General features: G+C 44.1%; 1 protein-coding gene across 1 annotated transcript in view; it reads right to left on the reverse strand.

Annotated features, from left to right (window-relative positions):
• LOC308663085 (vomeronasal type-2 receptor 26-like) overlaps window positions 1-9,036 on the reverse strand; it is a gene marked incomplete at both ends in the record, with an annotated part of 78,331 nt that extends 69,295 nt beyond the window's left edge. The window contains one exon of the mRNA XM_081319230.1: window positions 8,836-9,036. Coding sequence (XP_081175356.1) covers window positions 8,836-9,036 — 201 coding nt within the window. The remainder of the gene's footprint in view (window positions 1-8,835) is intronic.
• Window positions 9,037-22,022: the final 12,986 nt, after the last annotated feature.

Here is a 22,022-nt window from a genome sequence, read left to right on the forward strand (position 1 = left end):
CACATGCCTCTCTACAACTGAACGCCACAGAGGAGAGCATAGAAGGATTACAGACTGTCCAAGGCTGCTCAGATGCTGCAGAGACGGACCTGGCTGAGACCAAACGCCGCGTGAGTAAACTGACTGCACAGGAACGTGAAGAGCTGCTTAAAGAGATCCTTGCAATGCAGGAGGAGGGAGGGGCAGCCCAGGGAACAGCTCAGAAAGCCTTAGAACCCCTGGTGAGCCTCTCCCTAGAGACCACGAGGCCCCCAAATATGGCGCCCGCCTCCCTTAGTGACCCCGGGACCCCAAGGCTTTTGGCGCGAACCCACCCCCCCAGCTGTGAGCTACAGCTTCCTGGGGCAAGCGGAAACAAGATGGCTCCGCCCACGTGGTCTGGAACAGGAAACAAGATGGCGGCCCCCACTAAATCTAACAAAGACTTGATTTTTTTAAGTCTGGAAAGCCAGCACTCCCTGGCATCCAACCAAAATAGCCAACAGTCCCTGGCATCCAGCCTGAATGACATGCAATTCCTGGCATCCGAGCAAGGCAGCATGCATATTCCTGATTTCTCCCCCCCACAAAGCCTAAAGTGCTATGATGACAATGAGATTGAGATCTCCCCAGCCGATACTAATACAAATACAAATGCAATTAAAACGGCCATCCAAGTCCTGACTACGGCCCTGGGGGCCAAGCAGACGTCGGGGGTGCCCACCCCCCCCCCCAAGGCTTCCCATCCTCTCCCCAGGGCCCAACTGCCAGGGGGAACCCAGCCTGCAGCCTCCCAACAATCAACCCCCACGGCCTCCCACCTTCTCTTCAGGTCTTCATGACCAGCGAGGGCAAAGAGAAACAGACAATGATGAAAATCCATGTGCTTGCAGCAACAAGAAAGGGATGCCGGCCGGCAAATCTGGGCTCTGCCCCCCCAATGCCTCATGGGAAGAAGGGAGAAACCCTGAACAACGCCCTCCCCCGGGTCACATGGTTTCCGGGCACGCCCACCTGGAGTCAATAAGTAATCAAGAAGGATTCACTTCAGGAGTAAGCATTTTTCCGCTTCCTTTTACATCAATGGACGTGTCAGATTTCTTTGAATATGGGTCTGAGTTCCTAGCCACAGACCTTCCTAGAGATTTTAAAAAGCTGCAGCTGGGTGGAGAAAATTATAGCAGTTGGAGTAAAGATATACAGCTATATCTCTTAAAGAATGGGATTCTACAAATGGTTCGAAAACCACCCCCTCCCCCATGGGGACGTCAAGAAGAGCTGCGATACTTGCAGGCTTATTCTGCTCTACTCAGTTCTCTGGACAATAACTTGTTCCCTAGCATTCCAGCTGGTCTCAGAGCTGCTGAGGTCTGGAAACTGTTATTCAAACTATTCAACAGCGATACCATTGGTTCCATCACCAGATATACAACTGAGCTTTATACAACCAAACTGAAATTTGGTGCCAGCATGCCTGAACATCTTGCAAAATTAAAGGCACTCAGGGCAGAATTGATTTCCAGAGATTTTCCTGTGTCTGATGTGAGCATGCTCTCCATAATTTTTACTTCTTTAGACAGGAGTTGGAGCAATTTCATTGTTTCACTTGAAGCGGTCAAGAGGGAAGACATAAATCTGTCCTACCTCACAGGGAGACTGATCGAAGAAGATCGGAGAAGGAGAAATGCTGGAGAATACGCTAGAGTCACCACTCAGCAAGCCAGAAGGGGGCGCCACAACTCAGAGCAAATTAATGCTCTGCTTAAATGTTTCATCTGTGGCTCTGAGGAGCACCTCAAGAAAGACTGCCCCCATCAACATCAAGCCCCTAAACGTGGTCCCAATCAAGTAAGAAGCAAAGGGGGAGGAAGGGGGCGTGGCAGGGGCAAGGGAAATTCACTGCATACTTGTTCCCTCACCCCCACAACAAAGGCTGATAGCTCCACTGACTTATGGTTACTGGACTCTGGAGCTTCTTCTCACATTACTAATATGAGTCAAGGTTTTAAAAGGTTAAAGAAAATTAACTCATCTGTCAAGGTTGCAAACGGTGACACTGCTCCAGTTGTTGGGGAGGGTTTTGTTTCTGTACCTGGGCTTGGCAAAGTTGAGGGTGTCTTGCACGCCCCTTCTATAGCCAACAACCTTTTGAGCATCACCAAATTGTGTGACGATGACAAAGTGGAAGTCTTATTTCGCAAGGGGGGAGGTCATGTCACCCGGGACCAGAGGGTCATTGGAAATATTACCATAATAAATGGCTTGCCATATTTTTCTCCCAAGCCACCACAGCCTGCCCCAAGGCTTTCCAAGGGCAGTGTGGGCAAGGAGCCTGAATTTCAGCAGGCACCTGCAGCACCACTCAAAGCAACCAGAGCCAAGAGAGTGTCAATAGGGAAGCCAATTCACGATAAGTGCGCCCACTTATTGCACAGAAGGCTGGGTCATGCAAGCTTCCCTGTAGTTAAAAAGATGGGAGAATTTGCTGAGGGAGTCCAGCTCAAGGACTGTGACGTGTTTCTGGACTGTGCCATTTGCAAGAAAACAAAGAGGAAGGCTGCTCCTATATCAAAGGTGTCATCCCGTAAGACTCAACACCCTTACCAACTAGTACATGTTGATTTGGTTGGGCCTTTTACACCATCCCTAGGAAAGAAAAGGTATTTTCTCACTGCCGTTGATGATTTTTCACGTTACGGTCACGTGTATACTCTCACAGAGAAATCTGAAGCCTTTGACGCCATAAAGTCGCTGTACAACTTCGTAGAGACCCAGTACAAGACCAAGATCGCACAATTGCAGAGCGATCGCGGGGCTGAGTTCATGTCTCAGAAGTTCCAGGACTGGGTAAGGCATAAGGGCATCCGCCATTTTCTAACTGCACCGTTCACCCCGTCGCAAAATGGTGTAGCTGAGAAAAGGAATGGAATCCTGCAAACCATGATGCGTAGTCTGATTGCAGACGCGGGTGTCGCAGAATCATACTGGGGGGAGGCAATTCATTATGCCAATTACACTTTAAACCGCACCTGGAGCAGCGTTGTGAACCAGACCCCATATTTCCTGGTTCACGGTAGGAAACCAAATCTGGCACATTTGCGCGTATTTGGTACCTATGCATGGGTGCATATCCCCAAGCAGCTGCGGAAGAAGGGGAAACCTGTTTCTCAGAGACTAAGGTTCTTGGGCTATGCTCCTGGCTCCAAGGCCTATCGTTTCCTGGGAGAAGGGGGCAGGCCTGTGACTTCCCAATCTGCCTCTTTCGAAGAGGACTCCAATTGGACTCAGATCCACTCAAATGATCTGAGCCCATATGCCAACCGACCCAGCAGAGGCACACCGACCACGACATCACCTGAGACGACCACATACCCTGCCACCGACGAAAGTGAGGAACAAGACGAAGATGCGTCCAGTCCCATGGAGGAAGACACACCGTCTTCACCCCCAGCGACACCTCAGAAACCCGTGGAAGAAAAGAGCGGTGAGTGGCAGAAGGTAAGGAGGTCAAAGCGGTCCAACAAAGGGGTCCCACCAAAGAGAATTGACATTGGCTACATCGCGTCTGTCAACAGCGTTGTGGTCACCCCAAAATCCTTCTCTGACATCCAGGAGCTGCCCATCGAGGAGCAGGAGAGATGGCAGCTCGCGATGGAGAAGGAAATGCAGAGCTTAAAACAACTCAAGGTCTTCACCCCCCAGCAACCTCCAAAGGAGAGGAAAGTCATTGGCACAAGGTGGGTTTACAAGGCCAAACCACTTGCCAATGGCTTCTACCTATACAAGGCCCGTTTGGTAGCCCAGGGCTTCGCTCAACGTTATATGGAGGACTACTCGGAGACTTACTCTCCAACCATCCGGGCAGAGAGCGTCAAGGCCGCCCTCGTGACTGCAGCCGCTCTGGGAGAAGAAGTCTTCCAATTTGACATCCAGACGGCTTACCTCCACGCCAACTTGGACCGGCAGATCTACGTGAAGGCTCCTCCTGGCTACCAGCAAGAAAGGGGAAATACATGGTTGCTTCACAAAGGGTTATATGGTCTTAAGCAGTCAGGGAAATTATGGTATGACTGTCTTAGAAAGAGTTTAGAACGAGTTGGTTTCCATACATCTCATGCAGATCAATGTGTTTTCACACGCAATTCCAAGGGTACCACAGAACGGGTGTTAGTTTATGTGGACGATCTATTATATGTAGGGCCAAACAAGAAAGGGTGTGATGAATTTGCCAAGGCCCTGGAAGAAAAGTTTACTCTGAAGTCTTTGGGGCGGGTTGACAAGTACTTGGGTGTGCATATTTTGGCCACTAAAGGGGGGTTCACTCTATCTCAAAAAGAAAAGATAGAGGAATTACTGGCCAAATGCAAAATGACAGAATCTAATCCTACGCATAGCCCAATGCAAAGCGACTTTTACAACCACACCCATAAGGACGGTCCTGAGTTCACAGATAACACGCTCTACAGATCTGTGATTGGCTCCTTGCTATACATCAGCAATTGGAGCAGACCTGACATAGCTTTAGCTGTGAATCTATTGTCCAGGCACGTGGAACACCCAAAGGAATTCCACTGGACTGCTGTCAAAAGGGTGCTCAGATACCTAAAGGGCACAGCTGATGCTCTTCTCATGCTAGAACCAGAGAAGGGGAAGACGGCCCAGCTCTCCGCTTACTCAGACGCAGACTGGGCTGGCGACTCCAAAAGTAGACGGAGCACTTCTGGTTTCCTCATATTGCTAAATGGCTGCCCAATACATTGGCATGTTAGGCAGCAAAAATTTATTTCTTGCTCCACGGCCGAGGCTGAATTTGCTAGTCTGTCAGACACGGCCAATGATTTGACTTGGTTCAATGAGCTGATAACAAACATCTGGGCATCTCCCCCTCTGCCCATCCAAATTCTAGAGGACAACACTGCCGCAATTGCAATCTCGGAGGCTTATGCAGTAGGCTCCAGATCTCGCCATATAGACATACGCTATAAAAATGTCAGGCACCTTGCGAAAGAGGGTTTTATACATGTTGAGCACTGTAATACAGCTGACCAGATAGCTGATCTGTTTACCAAGCCTGTTCCCGTTGACCGGCACAACCTTCTGTGTAAGCGTTTGTGTTTGGCCTTCTGAATGTTTTTCATGCATGTCCATGACACCTGCTCACCCCTTACATGCATTCACTGGTCCCTGTCATTGGCTGGCAAGAAGGGGAATTGTTAGATGTTTAGTGCCAGCCATTGGCAGTTCCCCAAAAGGGTCATCAGATGGAGGCAAAGAGGTTTCTTTGCTTCCACTGATGAGCCAAGGGTCCCAGACCCACAGCCCCATTGGCGAGAGAGTTTTATGGTCAAGGAGGGGCCAAGACCCCTCATAAATACCTCTGCACGAGGGGCTGCTCTTAGTTCTCCATTTTCCAGCTTCTTGTTCTGCTTCTACTCCTAGTTAGTTTAGTCATGTAATCCTAGCTTGTTGTGTTTTATTTTATTTCTCTCTCACATGCAGGCATGAATGCTTTCATGCCAAGTATTTCTTTCTCTTTGATCTATCATGAATAAAACTAATATGATTGCATCTCTGCGTTCTGCCTTTGCTTGGGAGCTCCTTTAACGATTCATTGTGAGAACACCTCACAACTTTATTCTCATGAACTTATTAGAATACGTTTTTGATGAGTCATTAGGTCATATCAAGACACAGAATAAAAATACAGAACATTAACAAGACTGTATATAAAAATAGAATAGAATAGAATAGAATAGAATAGAATAGAATAGAATAGAATAGAATAGAATAGAGCAGGAAGGGACCTTGGAGGTCTTCTAGTCCAGCCCCTGCTCAAGCAGGAGGAACAGTTTAACATCAATACCTGGGAAGATCCTAGTAAAGATAATCAAAAAACAGATCTGTGAACAACTAGAAGCAAACAAAGTCATAACTAGTAGCCAATATGGGTTTGTTAAAAACAGATCATGCCAAACCAATCTCATCTCATTCTTCGATAAAATGATTAAATTAGTAGACCAGCGAAATGCAGTGGACGTAGTATACTTAGATTTCAGTAAGGCATTTGACAAGGTAGACCACAACCTACTCCTTGGTAAACTAGGAAAAGGTGGGATAGACAACATCAGCACCAGATGGATCTGTAGCTGGCTAACAAATCGTACTCAACAAGTAGTCCTCAGTGGCACTACATTCACATGGAGAGAAGTAAGCAGTGGGGAACCACAAGGTTCTGTCTTAGGCCCAGGACTCTTCATCAATGACTTAGATAATAGAAGGGGAACTCATGAAATTTGTAGATTACATCAAACTGGCAGGAGTAGCCAACACTCCAGAAGACAAACTCAGGATCCAAAAAGATCACGACCAACTTGAATAATGGGCTCTATCCAACAAAATGAGTTTCAATGTGGAGAAAAGCAAAGTCTTACATTTAGGCAGGAAAAACCAAAGGCACAAACAGAGATTGGGGGAGAGCTAGCTTAAAAACAGTAACTGTGAGAGGGACCTTGGAGTCCTAGTGGACAATCACTTGACTATGGGCCAGCAGTGTGCAGCAGCTGCCAAAAAAGCTAATACAACCCTGGGCTGTATAAACAGACACATACTGTAGAATCAAGAACATGCAAAGTACTAGTACCACTTTATAAAGTCCTAGTAAGACCACACCTGGAATACTGCAGCCAATTTGGGTCACCATATCACAAAAAATATGTTGAGAGTTTGGAAAAAAATTCAGAGAAGAGCAACTAAGATAATCAGGGGGCTGGAGAGTAAAACATACGAAGAACGGCTATGGGACTTGGGTTTGGTCAGTCTAAAGAAAAGAAGAAATAGGAGAGACATGATAGCAGTATTCCAGTATCTGAGGGACTGCCACAAAGAAGAGGGAGCCAGGATTTTCACCAAAGCACCAGAGGGAAGGATGAGAAACAATGGTTGGAAACTGATCAAAGAGAGAAACAACCTGAAATTGAAGAGAAACTTCCTGACAGTGAGGACAATTAACCAGTGGAACAGCTTTGCCTCCAGAAATCATGGGCGCTCCATAACTGGAGATTTTTAAGAAGAGACTGAACAGTCACTTGTCTGAGATGGTATAGGTTCTCCTGCTTGAGCAGGGGGCTGGATTAGAAGACCTCCAAGATCTATTCTATTCTATTCTATTCTATTCTATTCTATTCTATTCTATTCTATTCTATTCTATTCTATTCTATTCTATTCTATTCTATTCTATTCTATTCTATTCTATTCTATTCTATTCTATTCTATTCTATTCTATTCTAACTTTAAATGTATTGGCTATAGCTTGCAATGTATCATTCTTCTGCTGCAAATGTATCTGCCCAAGGAGAAAGTTCTGGGCTGCTTGCCAGCAATTGTGTATTTGAAGCCTAGCCTATAACAAACTGTAACTGACCTAATCTGATAGATAAAGAAAACATGTATTCAAATGAAAAAGAAATCTTTTAGCCTGTTAATGTCATGGTTCCAACAGATGAAACTCTTCAAAGAACTTTGAGGTATTGTTTACCTTAAAGAATCCTTATTTGAGTAGCATAGCATTGGCACTAACATAGTCGAAGCCAAAACCTGAGTTCCCCTCCCCTGAGCACATAGTATCAAAGCACAATTCCCTCCTCCAACTAACAGTCATAAATCACATTCTCCAATTAGTTTGAAATGCAGGCTTCCCCTCCAGTTCTCCAGCCCGCCATTTCTTATCATCTCTTATTTCAATAACCTTGGTTCACACACTAGGTTCAGTACTGTTATGTCTAGCTACATAAACTCCAATGCACATTCCTCCTCCTCCTCCCCCCAGCATCATCCGACTCTACCTCTAAGAGTAAAACAAAAGAAGAAAATGGTTGCATCTCCATCTGTTGTCAAAGCAAAAACATTTGATGTTAGCAGCATTGACAGTTAGCCTGAGAAAGTACCTTAGCTATAAAAGGGAAAAATAATATATTATGTGTGCCTTTTCTCCTCTGTCTCGCTGTGTGTGTGAGACAAGAGATTGGGACACCTGGCTTTTCTTTGATCAAGCAATAAAGCTGTATTCTTTTCAGTAGCCTCCTGTTCAGAGTCCCTTTGAGATTTATGTGGATTCTGAGCTGAAAAACCTTAAATAATAAAGGGCTGTGACCAGGGTGATTGGTGCTTTCATTGTTCTTCTATGCCTTTTATGATTCATTAGATCAGGAGCATTTTAGCCTAAAAATAGTTGATATGTTGGCTAATGCATTTGAATTTTTTTAATAAAGTGGTTAATTAATGCTAGTGATCCCTACCAGTCCTAAACACATACATGTTTTATCAACTGTAATTAAGATAATCCATTGGGATTTTTTTTCATGAATCTGGGATTTGTTCATGATTGAAAATATTATTTTCGCCATTATTTATTTTATTGGTATATTTATTTATGTCCTGCTTTATTGTGTTTACAGATAACACAAGGTGACGAACAGGCCAAGCTCTCCTTACTCCTCTATTTTCCCCCAGAATGACAGCCATATGAGCATGTACAAAATAGGAAGTTCCCATCATTGCTGCAACTTCTGTTATAGAAAACCTTTTCATTAGCCTCTCCTCACCTTCACAAGGTTGCAGCAGATGCCCCCAAATCTCTCTGGATGGTGTCATGCCAAGACACAGCTGCTTTTATCCTTGCCCCCTCCCCACTCTGGATCCCAATCTGTAGCTGTGACACCTACAACAGCCGTAGTGGAAAGCAGCTCTCAAATTCCATAGAGAAGATATGGTTGGATCTATTCTTCCATCCACTACAACCCCACTCATTTTACCAAATACACCCACACCCACATACTCCCCCCCCAGATACATACAAACCTGTGGGACTTTGTAGGTGCCTACGAAGTTTGACATCTGGATGGAGATGTCCCTGGTGGCTGCATCAAGAAGAGCCAAAGTGTTGTCCTCCCTTCCACAGCCATAGTTGGGAACGTTGGCTTCTCCAGTGGAGAGCATGTCCAGCAAGGCCTCTGAGGTGCCCAGGGTGCTCAAATAGTTGTCATAGAAGTTGTAGCCCATTGTGAGATTTCTCAGGCGCCGGGGATTCTTGTTGATGACTTGAATAGGAAATATGAAGCGTAGTATTCTGAACTCATCAAAAAGTAAACTAGTATAAGGAGGGGAAAGTGTTGACATTATTATCATCAGCAGCAACAGAATAACAAAATACCTTTTTTGTCCATTTAATTCTATTTGTTTCCACAAGCCTACCGTGTCCCAAGCCAATACTGATCCAAAATTGGAGGCAAATGATGGTCACCTGTCACCTTTTCAATTTTATGGGCGTTGAGAAGACGGGATGAAGATGGCCCACCATCAGGGCTGAGAATCACACAGGCACCATTGTTTGGAGCTGTACTAATTTTCCTTTTTTCAGTGCCACTATTCAAATTCATCCAATTATTAAAGTAAAACCATAATGTAAACCAGTCATGTTTCCTAAGTGATGCAGAGAAAGTCTAAAAATAAGCCATACTCCATTCTTATTCTATTCATTGAATATCAATTAGCATTTATAAAATTAGGGAAATGGGCTGAGTAGAGGCAACTGCAACCACTTCAATCACAAGACATTGTGGGCTGTCCCCTGACCCCACTGGATGACCTCGCCAGGGCTTGCTGCCTTGGAAGAGTGAGGAAAATCCTCAGGGATTACTCACACCCTGGACGGTATCTCTTTACTCTCCTACCATCCGGTAGGAGATATAGGAATATAGCCAGCCGTACCAACAGGCTGAAAAATAGCTTTTATCCGTGGGCTGTTAGGCTTTTAAATGGGACATAATCTCTGTGAACTTACGCAGAATTGACTTGGGAGGCCAGTGTGTGGTGTAGTTGGCTCACATGGTGTGGTAGGAGGGAGGGTTTGTTGTCACTGTGTGTTGGGGGGGAGCACGGGGGGAGGCTCAGCTAATCTCAATGTACACATGTTGTACTTTGACAATAAAGGTTTATTATTACTATACAAATATCAGTATTCAAGTGATGAAGTCAGGGCTGGACAGGGAGAAGAAAATAATGTCAGCTGAATACAACAGAACAGAACAGAACAGGAATAGACCTGGAACGTCTTCTAGCTTCTTTCAAGGTTTTTTCTTTCCACAAAGTAAAGCAAAAGAGTCGAGCTATGGAAATCAAAATGATTCAAGCAATTAAGCAGGTCCTGAAATAAAAGAGTAAATGAAATAAAAAGAAAAGAGCATCAGAACTGGAAATGGAGGGAAGGCAACTCACTCACACGGAATGACTTACAAGGGAGTCTGACTATAAGGAAATGTGTTGAAGGTCAACATCGTGCGTGGTATTGTTGTTGTACTGACGATCACGCTAATGATGTGGTCTCCTGGCTTGTAATAGCTCCATGGTTTTTTCCCATCCTGGTTCTCCAAACTCAGTGGACACTTTGCTCTAAGCTTCCCAGAGGCTGGCTGGGTTGCTAGCAGCATCAGAAACAGCAGCAGGAGGTCCATAATTCTCGGGGCTGAATCAATTACCTTCCTGTTTCTAAACAAGAACAAGAAGAATTCAAAGAACTCTCCCAAGGTAGAAATGCCTGTGGCTTTCCTGACACAAGCAGAGAGAAACCAAGCTTCACGGGAAATGTAACAAAGGTACATTCAAGAGCACATCCCCTGCCTTTCCTAAATGTTGTCCACGAACTGAGGCATTTATCCCTTCCATGTTGTTTCAGTCTGATGTTTACATCAAAGGCAGTCACCAGAGAAGAAGTGGCACCAGAGGCTTCCAAGACCAGGATGATGGCAATTACAGACAGAAGCAACTTCTCCTCTGGGGATCCTAAATCACTTCCAGGGCTCCATGCACAGAGGGGTAGTTGAAGAAAAGCATGTCAGTGAAAAATCACATATGTACCTTTGTGTGTGTGTGGGGGGGTGCTCTTCCGTATATGCTGGGGTCCTTCCTGGCAGGTCATGTTGAGAAAGTGATGCTGGAGGAAGAATGATAGATAGATAGATAGATAGATAGATAGATAGATAGATAGATAGATAGATAGATAGATAGATAGATAGATAGATAGATAGATAGATACTTAAATTGTTTTCTACTCTTCTCACCTAGGGGTGACTCTATGCAGCTGAGTACTGTCAAACGCATCCAAAGGAAGAGCCACCAGGGACCTCTAAACCAGAGACCAATCCCACCATCTCAGCTGCAGACCTCACAGTCCCCTGTTTCAAAACTAAGAAACTTCAAAATATTGAGGACTTCAGTGTCTTACATCAATATGGGCAGCAAACACAGAGTATAAAGGGAAAAATAAAGTTCTATCCACCGTATAACTTTCTCCCTATTTACCCAATAATGCAAGGGATCTTGGAGTCTTCTAGTCCAACTCCCTGCTCAAGAAAGAGATCCTACACAGTTCACAGGCTGTCAGTGTCATGGTTCCGACTAAAGAGATAGATCAAAGAACAGTCCAGCTTTGTTTTGTTTTAAAAAGTCTATAATAATGAGAACGAAGTATAAGCACTCATGGATGGATGCCAGAATCTGAAATCTCCTCCCCTAGCACATCATATCATGCACACTTCCCTCCCTTAATTACAAGTCATAAATCCAATTAATCCAATTAATTATCCAATTAATTTAACATATGAAGTTTCACTTCCTTTCTGTAGCACACACTATTTCTTATCTTATCAAAACATCTGGGTTAACATTCCCCCCCCCCTCAGTGATTCAAAGAGAAGCAATTTAAAGCAAAAGGCTGCCTCTTATATTGCCAGAGCAAAAACATCCAATGTTTGCAGCATTGACATCCGGCCCCCCTTACAAAAAGGATAGATCCTTTATGTCAACGCTGCTAACATTGAATGTTATTGCTTGACAAGAAATTTAGTTTAATGTTGGGAGCGGGGATGAGTAGGATTGCATCTTTCAAGTCCATCTCTAACTAGAGGAGATAAGACCTTGGCAGGTTTTCTAATGGAAGGGAAACTGATTCTTAAAATTAATTGGAGAATATGATTAATGACAAAATTAGAAAGGTGAAGAATTGTGTTTTAATATATTGTGCAAGGGGTGGAGATTTCAGATTCCATCTTCCTTCGAGCAAGTATTTGTCAGTGTATTTATTTTTTATTTTATTTTAATTCCATTTATATCCCGCCCTTCTCTGAAGACTCAGGGCGGCTTACAAGCTTAGCAGTAGCCTTCATTCTATGTATATGCCTGCTTGTTAGGGCTTTCACACACACACACCCCAAGCGGCATTATTACAAAGTCAGCTTATTGCCCCCCAACAATCTGGGTCCTCATTTTACCTACCTCGGAAGGATGGAAGGCTGAGTCAACCTTGAGCCTGGTGGGATGCGAACCTGCACTAATTGCAGGCAGCTGGTGTTACTTAAGGAGGCATTAGCCCACTGCTCCACCAAGGCTCTATTAGGCTAATAAAGGACTTTTAAGGTAAACAATGCCTTAGAGTCACTTGAAAAGCCCATACATCGGAAACGTGACATCAAGCTGGAATCCACACTACTTTTTAAACTAATTAGGGAGTCCCAACCTCCCGTCGCTGTCTCCAAGTTTGGGAGGCAGTCCGGCAAAGAGTTGGGGAAGATCCCATAATGGAGGGAGTAAAATTGCCTGAAGCCAGTTCCCTGGTACCAGCAGCCACCCCAGTGGGGGAAGGGCCAGTGAAGAAGCTGGCAGGGAAAGAGTTTCAGCAATCCTCCCAGCTGGGAGCTAGACCCAAACAACCAGGAAAATTAGTCTGGTCATCAGAGTGGATTAAGCCCAGCGGAGACTCCAGGCGCCTCGGAGCAGCCAGGCCAGCTGAGATTGAATACTCGGGTGAGTGGAAAATCCTGTCTGCAAATCAGACTGCCTGCCAGACCCAGGAATCCCCTACTAAGCCCTCCAGACCCATAGAAACAGAGGACCCCAGCCTGGGGCCTCTGCAGCAATGGAAGGTTGGGAAGCCCCCACAAGTGAAAGGCCAACAACCTCTGAGCTTCCCCCAGCTAATAGAAGCCTTGGAACAGCTGGGGGTGGTGCAGAAACCTGAAGATCAGTAGCTGGTGGGAGGACAACAGCAAGAGTGGAAGCAGCAGGACCCAAACGTGCAACCCCTGAACGTACAGCAGGACCAGTGGGGCCAGCAGCAGGGGGGGCCCTGGCAGCCATTAAATCAGCAACCAGAGTGGGGCCAGCAGCAACTGGAGACACAACAACAGCAGGGGGGAGCCCTTCTTAATTCAGGCAGACGCCAGCGACATGGCAGTCGGAGCGGTGTTATTGCAAAAGAATAAAAGTGGGGTCCTGCAACCTTGTCTTACACCTCTAAGAAATTTACTGAAAGCGAGAGGAGATGGACAGTCTGGGAGAAGGAGGCCTTCGCTAAAAAGGTGGGGGCTATTAAACTGGTGGCACTAAATAATAATAATAAATAATAATAATAATAATAATAATAATAATAATAATAATAATAATAATAATAATAATAATAATAATAATTTGGAAGGTACCTTGGAGGTCATCTAGTCCAACCCCCTTCTCAGGCAGGAAACCCTATACCATTTCAGACAAATGGCTGTCCAGTCTCTTCTTAAAAACTTCCAGTGTTGGAGCATTCACCACTTCTGGAGGCAGGTTGTTCCACTGGTTAATTTTTCTAACTGTCAGGAAGTTTCTCCTTAGTTCTAGGTTGCTTCTCTCCTTGACTAGTTTCCATCCATTGCTTCTTGTCCTGCCTTCAGGGGCTTTGGAGAATAGCTTGACTCCCTCTTCTTTGTGGTAGCCCCTGAGATATTGGAACACTACAATCATGTCTCCCGTCACCCTTCTCTTCGTTAAACTACACATACCCAATTCCAGCAACTGTTCCCTATATGTTTTAGCCTCCAGTCCCCCAATCATCTTTGTTGCTCTTCTCTGTACTCTTTCTAGAGTCTCGACATCTTTTTTACATCGTGGTGACCAAAACTGGATGCAGTATTCCAGGTGTGGCCTTACCAAAGCATTGTAAAGTGGTATTAGTACTTCACTTGATCTTGATTCTATCCCTCTGTTAATGCAGCCTAGCACTGTGTTGGCTTTTTTGGCAGCTGCAGCACACTGCTGGCTTATATTGAAGTGATTGTCTACTAGGACTCCGAGATCCCTCTCACAGTTACTACTATTGAGCAAGGTACCACCTATACCACAGGTCTGCAACCCATGGCTACAGAGCCACATGCGGCTTTTTCAGCCGTCTCCTGCGGCTCCCAGTCCTCTGCCATGTGCAGTCCAAAAAACAAAAAAGTGGCACTAAAAAAGTTCAACCAATCAATTCAAATATGCAGGGTAGGTGCATATCTCGCCTTGGCTCCACTCTTCAGTCAAACCCTGTTCTGCGCATGCGCGCATGTATGCGCATGTGCACACATTTTTTGCGGCTCCCAGATTTTCCTTTTGTGAGGGAACTGGTTCCGAGTGGCTCTTTCACTGTTTCAGGTTGCTGACCCCTGACCTATACTATAACTGTGCATTTGATTTTTCCTGCCTAAATGTAGAACCTTACTTTTTTCACCATTGAATTTTGTTAGATAGCGCCCAGTGTTCGAGTCTCTCCAGATCCTCCTGTATTTTAAGCCTATCTTCTGGAGTATTGGCTCCTTAGAAGGGAGCAAGGTGCCTTTTGAAGTATGGACAGATCACAAAAATTTAGAGGCACTAAAAACTCCCCACAAATTGTCCCCAAAACAAGTACAATGGGCACAGTACTTCAACTGTTTTATCTTTACTCTAAAGTACATACCAGGAAGAAAAAACTTCCTAGCTGATGCGCTCTCCCAATTGCCACAGTACAAAAGCGAATGCGAAGAAGTTCACGAGGCAGTTATCTCCGGTCCACAAACTGCGTCCCAACTCACACCTCGCAGGACCCATATTCCTGATGACCCCGGGGTAAAGAAAATAAAGCGAGAACTGCTCACTGATCAATGGTTTAAAAACAATCAGACATCCCTAACATGCAGGGATGGTCTGGCTTACAAGGGGGGGGGGAATTGTACTTGCCTGGAGCTCTTCGTCTTAATGCCTTCAAACACAGCCATGAAGTCAAACAGGCTGGACATTTTGGATATCTAAAAACTCTACATCTCACTCGCTGGCAATTTTGGTGGCCGGGACTAAAACAAGATGTAGAAAACTATGTCAAGAGCTGTATTGTATGTGCCACCATGAAAAGGATCCCAGGAAAGACCCCTGGGTTACTGCAACCGGTGGCCGAACCTTCTCAACCATGGGAAGAAATAGCTACGGACTTTATAGTAGACCTACCCGACAGTAGAGGAAATACTGTCATTTGGACTGTGATAGACCTATTTTCAAAACAGGCTCACTTTATCGCCTGCAAAGGACTTCCATCGGCTCAATGCCTGACTCAATGCCTGACTACTCATCCAGTAGTCATCCTTCCGATCCTATGCCTTGGATCGGAAGGCATCCAATATGCTACTGGGGAAGAGCAGAGGGCTAGTACTAGTAGTGCCAGAAAGAATGAAGCGACTAGGCCAAAGCCAAAAGGACGCTCAGCTGTGGATGTATCTGGTGGTGAAAGGAGAGTCCGATGCTGTAAAGATTTTTTCTCCATAGGAACCTGGAATGTAAGATCCATGAATCAAGGAAAGCTGGATGTGGTCAAACAAGAGATGACAAGACTGAACATCGACATCTTAGGAATCAGCGAACGTAAATGGAGTAGGAAGCCAAAAGATAATCCTAACACATTTTTTTGGCATTCCTTTTCTGCTTAGTCTCTGCCTCAGTCCAAATGTGTGGAAAATTGTCATCCTGGATTTGTCAAGCGGGCTCGAAAAGGAGAACCAGTTTGCTGCTACGACTGCATTCCTTGTCCAGAGGGGACCATCTCCACTCAGGAAGGTGGGTGATGTCAGATGGAAAGGGCTGCTGGATCCATGTAGAGCATTTTGATCAGTGTGTGCATGTTAAAAGAGATATCCCAGCTTGACCACTTTGTTGTTGTTTATTTTCAACATGCCCAACCTCTTCCATAATGAGGAGAATAAGAAAAAGATCTTGAAGGATGAAGTAGGAGGATACATAGTGGAAGGAAGAGATAGGAGGACATAGTGGATTCATTTCTGGCAAAAGAAATCTCTCTTCTACTGGTCAGTTTGAGGTGTCCTTCCTTTTTTAGGGTAGGTTTCTTAGGTAGTTAACCTTTCTTAGGAACATCTGAAATCCTTGAAACACACGAAGAATGTTTTCAGGTCAATGGCTTTGGTCACCCAAACCAACATTACCTCACAGACCAAAAGGTATATCAATCAATCAATCAATCAGTCAACCAATCAACCAATCAATTTTAAGATCATAGAGACACATAAGCAAAAATATCTAATTGGGTGGACCATGGAGATTGAGCAGTTGGTTCAAGGACTAAGAGATAAACATGAAAGGAGGAACTATAATAGAAATATCACTTTCTGTTTTCTCAGATGCTGAAAAATGCACCAAGTGCCCAGATGATCAATATTCAACTGGGAACCAAATCCAATGTATCCCCAAAAGAATAACCTTCCTCTCCTATGAAGAACATCTGGGCATCATCCTGGTCTCCTTTGTTCTACTCTTGTTTCTAATAACAGGCTTTGTTTTAATCATGTTCCTTAAATACCTAGAAACCCCCATTGTCAAAGCCAACAACCGGGACCTCTCCTACGTCCTCCTGGCCTCCCTCTTGCTTTGCTTCTTATCCTCCTTTTTCTTCCTTGGACAACCAAGGAAGTCCACATGCCTTCTCCGACAGACGGTGTTCAGCATTGTCTTCTCAGTAGCTGTGTCTTCTATGTTGGCCAAAACAATCATGGTGGTGCTTGCCTTCATGGCCACAAAACCAGGAAACAAAGTGAAAAGATGGTTGGGAAAGAGCGTGGCCAATTCCATCATACTTTCTTGTTCTGGTATCCAAATTTTCATCTGTGCATTGTGGCTGGGGGTTTCTCCCCCATTCCCTGACTCTGATCTGCACTCACAGCCTGGAGAGATTGTCCTTCAGTGCAATGAAGGTTCTGTCACCATGTTTTATGTTGTCCTGGGCTACCTGGGTTTCTTAGCTGCTATCTGTTTCACAGTGGCTTTTCTGGCCAGGAATCTGCCTGGGGCCTTCAATGAAGCCAAGTTGATCACCTTCAGCATGCTGGTCTTCTGCAGTGTCTGGGTCTCTTTCCTGCCCACCTACCTGAGCACCAAAGGAAAGTCCATGGTGGCTGTGCAGGTCTTCTCCATCTTGGCATCTCGTGCTGGGTTGCTGGGCTGCCTCTTCTTCCCCAAATGCTACATTATCATCCTGAGACCAGATCTAAACACTAAGGAACATCTAATGATAAAAGTAGGGAAGTGATAGATGGTTTCTTAGGTTCATAAAATTTAATTATTCATTGCAGTTATTATTGAGTTTGTATGCCTCATTTGCATTTAAATGACCATTGAGTTATAAAAACGAAATCCAAAGGAAATAAAAATATGAAGAGTGTAAAACTAATTAGATTAAAATCCAAGAGAATCATTCAACAGAAAAATAAATGGATTAATAATTAAAATTGTCATGTAGTTGCTCTTTGCTGGTTGCTCTGCATGCAAGAAAATTTTTCTCTAAACCCCATTTAATTGGCTGCTTGCAATTTGGATTATTATTATTTTTCGTCTTTCCCACTGAAAGCAAAGAATCTGCCAATGAGACATTATTCCTGTTTTCCCATCAGGTCCTGAGACTGGGCAAGTGATACTGCTCATTCACCAGGGTGGCACAAAGCCTGGGGGCCACACGCTCAAAGCTGGGAAGAAAGGAATAGGGTGTGTTTTTCTTTTTGCATCTATCATGGGTCTGTAGTAAAATCAATGTGTCTAACCACTGGACCACAGCCAAAAATGCCAATGCAATCCTAGGTTGCATTAACAGATGGATAGAATCAAGGGATAGTAACACCACATCTAGAATACTGCATCCAATTTTAATCACCACATTATAAAAAAGATGTTGAACTTGCAGAGAAAATGGAGAGAACAGCAACTAAGACGATTAAGGACCTGGAGACTAAAACAATAGAACGGAACAGAACAGAATGGAATGGAATGGAATAGAAAAAAAAGAATAACACAATTGGAAGGGACCTTGGAGGTCTTCTAGTACAATCCCCTACTCAGGCAGGAAACCCTATACCATTTCAGACAAATGGTTGTCCAATCTCTTTTTAAAAACTTCTAGTGTTGGAACATTCACATCTTCTGGAGGCAAGCGTTTGAACTGGTTAATTGTTCTACCAAATTGTTCCCCAAAGAAGGAGGGATACCTCAGGAGCTTAGATTATGCAGCGGCTGATCAGAGCAGACTGAAGACCCCTCTGAAAAGGCAGAGGAAAGGCTGCTGAGTGAGCCAAGGTAGCCCAAGACATCTCCAGCCAGAAGGGAAGCACTGTCAACTGCGTGCCGAGGCTGGATGAGCCAGAATTTTCTTTCCTTCTCCTTGTGGATTATAAATGTTGATCCCCTGATAGAAAGAGCTGAAAAGTAAAGACCCTCAGAAGGACTAATTTAAAAGCGGTGAGCAATTACAAAGAGGGGAAAGTGTTCTTTTAAAGAATATTGTTGTTGTTAGCTGCGGTCGTGTCCGACCCAACGCGACCCTATGGATAACGTTCCTCCAGGCCTTCCTGTCTTCTACCATCTTCTGGAGTCCATTTAAGCTCACGCCTACTGCTTCAGTGACTCCATCCAGCCACCTCATTCTCTGTCGTCCCCTTCTTCTATTTCCCTCAGTCTTTCCCAGCATTAGGCTCTTCTCCAGTGAGTCCTTCCTTCTCATTCTCATTTAGCTTCAGGATCCGGCCTTCTAAAGAGCAGTCAGGGTTGATCTCCTCTAGGACTGACCAGTTTGATCACCTTGCAGTCCAAGGGACTTGCAGGAGTCTTCTCCAGCACCATAGTTCAAAGGCCTCAATTCTTTGGTGCTCAGCCTTTCTTATGGTCCAGCCTTCACTGCCATACATTGCAACTGGGAAGACCATAGCCTTGACTATACGCACTTTTGTTGACAGGGTGACGTCTCTGCTTTTTAGTGTGCTTTCTAGATTTGCCATGGCTTTCCTCCCCAGGAGCAAGCGTCTTTTAATTTCTTGGCTACAGTCCCCATCTGCAGTGATCTTGGAGCCCAGGAAAGTAAAATCTGTCACTACCTCCATTTCTTCTCCATCTATTTGCCAGGAATTGAGAGGGCCGGATGCCATGATCTTGGTTTTCTTAATGTTAAGTTTCAACCCAACTTTTGCACTCTCCTTCTTCACCTGCAACAACAGGCTCTTTAGTTCTTCTTCACTTTCTGCCATTAGAGTGGTATCATCTGCATTGTATCCCAGTATTGCTTTTCCTACTCTTTTATTGACTATGAAGGCTACTCCATTTCTTCTGAGGGATTCTTGCCCGCAATAATATACCTGATGGTCATCTGAATTAAATTCACCCATTCCTGTCCATTTTAGTTCGCTGATACCTAAGATGTCGATGTTCAGTCTTGTCATCTCTTGTTTGACCATGTCCAGCTTTCCTTGATTCATGGATCTTACATTCCAGGTTCCTATGGAGAAAAAATCTTTACAGATGGCTTAAGATGGGAACCATCAAAAAAGAAACAGAAGGCTTAATACTGCTGCTCAAGAACAAGCACTACAAACTAATGCCATGAAAGTGAAGATACAAAAATCTAGGCAACTTTCCTACCCTTTAAGGGTCACTGGGTGAAAAGAAACCAGTCTGGAAAGCTGAAGCGCCAGCTTTTTCCAGTTGTCCCATCGGCAACCAAACTGGAAGTCCCACATTTTTATATCTTATCAAGTAGTTGGTTATGGTCTACTTTATGAAATGCCATGCAGAAGTCCAACATCTTCAACATCAGATGAATTTGTAACTGGGTGACAAACCACAGTCCTTAATGGTACTACATCTACATGGAGGGAATTGAACAGTGGGTTACCACAAGTTTTTATCTTAGGACCAGTACTCTTCAATATCTTCATAAACAACTTAGATGAGGGAATAGGAGGAGAACTCATCAAATTTGCAGATGACACTAAGCTGGAAGGAATAGCCAACATCCCAGATGATAGGCTCAGGATCTAAATGAATTTTGATGCACTTGAAAATTCCCAATCCAAGAAAATAAAATTTAATGTAGAGAAAAATAAGGTTTTACACTTTGGCATGAGAAACTAACTGTACAAGTACAAATTAGGTGAACTCTGGCTCAAAAGCAGTAACTGTGAGAAGGACCTTGGAATCCTAATGGACAATCACTTAAATATGATTTATGCCAGCAGTATGTGGCAGCTGCCAAAAGAGCTAATGCAATCCTTGGTTGCAGAAGCAGAGGCATAGAGTCAAGATCACATGAAGTATTAGTAAGACCACATCTGGAATACTGCATCCAGTTTTGGTCACCACATTATTAAAAAAAATGTTGAGACTTTGGAAAAAGTTCATACAAGAACAACTAAGATGATTAAGGGCCCGGAGACTAAAACATATGAAGAACAGCAGGAATTGGATACGGCTAGTCTTGAAAAAAGAAGGACCAGGAGGGACATGATAACAGTGTTCCAATATTTGAGGGGTTGTTACAAATAATAGGGGGGGTGTCAACCTATTCTCCAAAGCACCAGAAAGCAGGACAAAAAGCAATGGGCGGAAATTAATCAAGGGGAGAAGCAACCTAGAACTAAGGAGAACTTTCCTAACAGTGAAAGCAATTAACCAATGGAACAGCTTTCCTTCAGATTGTGGATGCTTCATCATTGGAGGCTTTTAAGAAGAGACTGGACAGCCACTTGTCTGAAATGGTCTAGGGTCTCCTTCTTGAGCAGGGATTTGGACTAAAAGACCTCAAGGGTCCCTTCCAACTCTATTATTTAGTATTCTGGAGTCAAATACTCAAAAAAAACAACAACACCCAAATGTAGAAAAACTGTGATAAAACTATAAAGATGGAACTTTTAGAGAACTTCCCAAATAATTTCTGATATAACAAGATCTTAATTGCACAAGTGTCATATTCAAAATAAGCTGGTGTGGCATTTCTGGACTCAGAAAGTCCAAGCGTACAAGATATTCTGCCTTAATTGCTGCAAAGTAATAAGAGACCATCCTGCAATTCTATTGGACAAAGTTGTGGGACACTAGTATCTAGTCACCCTTCACTGATTTCAAGCAAAATCATTGGCTCTGATCATGCTTGGACCATTTTCAAATTTTGGACTTTTGGAAATTTTTGAGTCAAAATTCTTCCCTCTCACATTTTTATGTCTCTTCTGGTTGTAAGATGCTCCTTTGTATTCAGGTCTGGCCTCAGAATGATTATGTAACGCTCGGGGAAGAAGATACAGACCAGCATTGGAAGACAAGGTGGAGAAGACCTGCACGGCCACCATGTATTTTCGCTTTGTGCTTAGGTAGGTGGGAATAAAAGTCACCCAGACATTGCAGAAGACCAGCATGCTGAAAGTGATCAGCTTGGCTTTCTTGAAGGCCCGAGGCAGATTCCTCACAAGGAAAGCCACAGTGAAGCAGAAAGCAATTATAATTATATTTCTAATAGTTAATGAAATTGGAAGAACTCATAGGACCTGAATGATTTCCTTTATTTACTGTATTTCCTTTATAATGTGCAGAACTATGTAGGAACCAATATTATTAGAGCTCAGTAATGAATCAATCTTTTATTGTTTCTGCATCCTGCCAGATGGCACTTCTTAATATACTGGACTCAGAGGATGCCAATCTTTTGAAACCCAGGAAGCTGCAAGAGAAAACCAGTCCTGTAAATACTCTGGAATAGCTACCTGGACCAGTGGTATAAAGATATAATGAGGTTCACCCACAATCTGAGGACCCAGATTGTTGGGGGCAATAAGCTGACTTTGTAACAATGCCGCTTGGGGGGGCCCAAAAGCCCTAATAAGCAGGTATATACATAGAATGAAGGCTAT

This window comes from Vipera berus (assembly GCF_964194415.1).
Source record: "Vipera berus genome assembly, chromosome: 2".
In the NCBI taxonomy this organism is placed as follows: Eukaryota; Metazoa; Chordata; class Lepidosauria; order Squamata; family Viperidae; genus Vipera; species Vipera berus.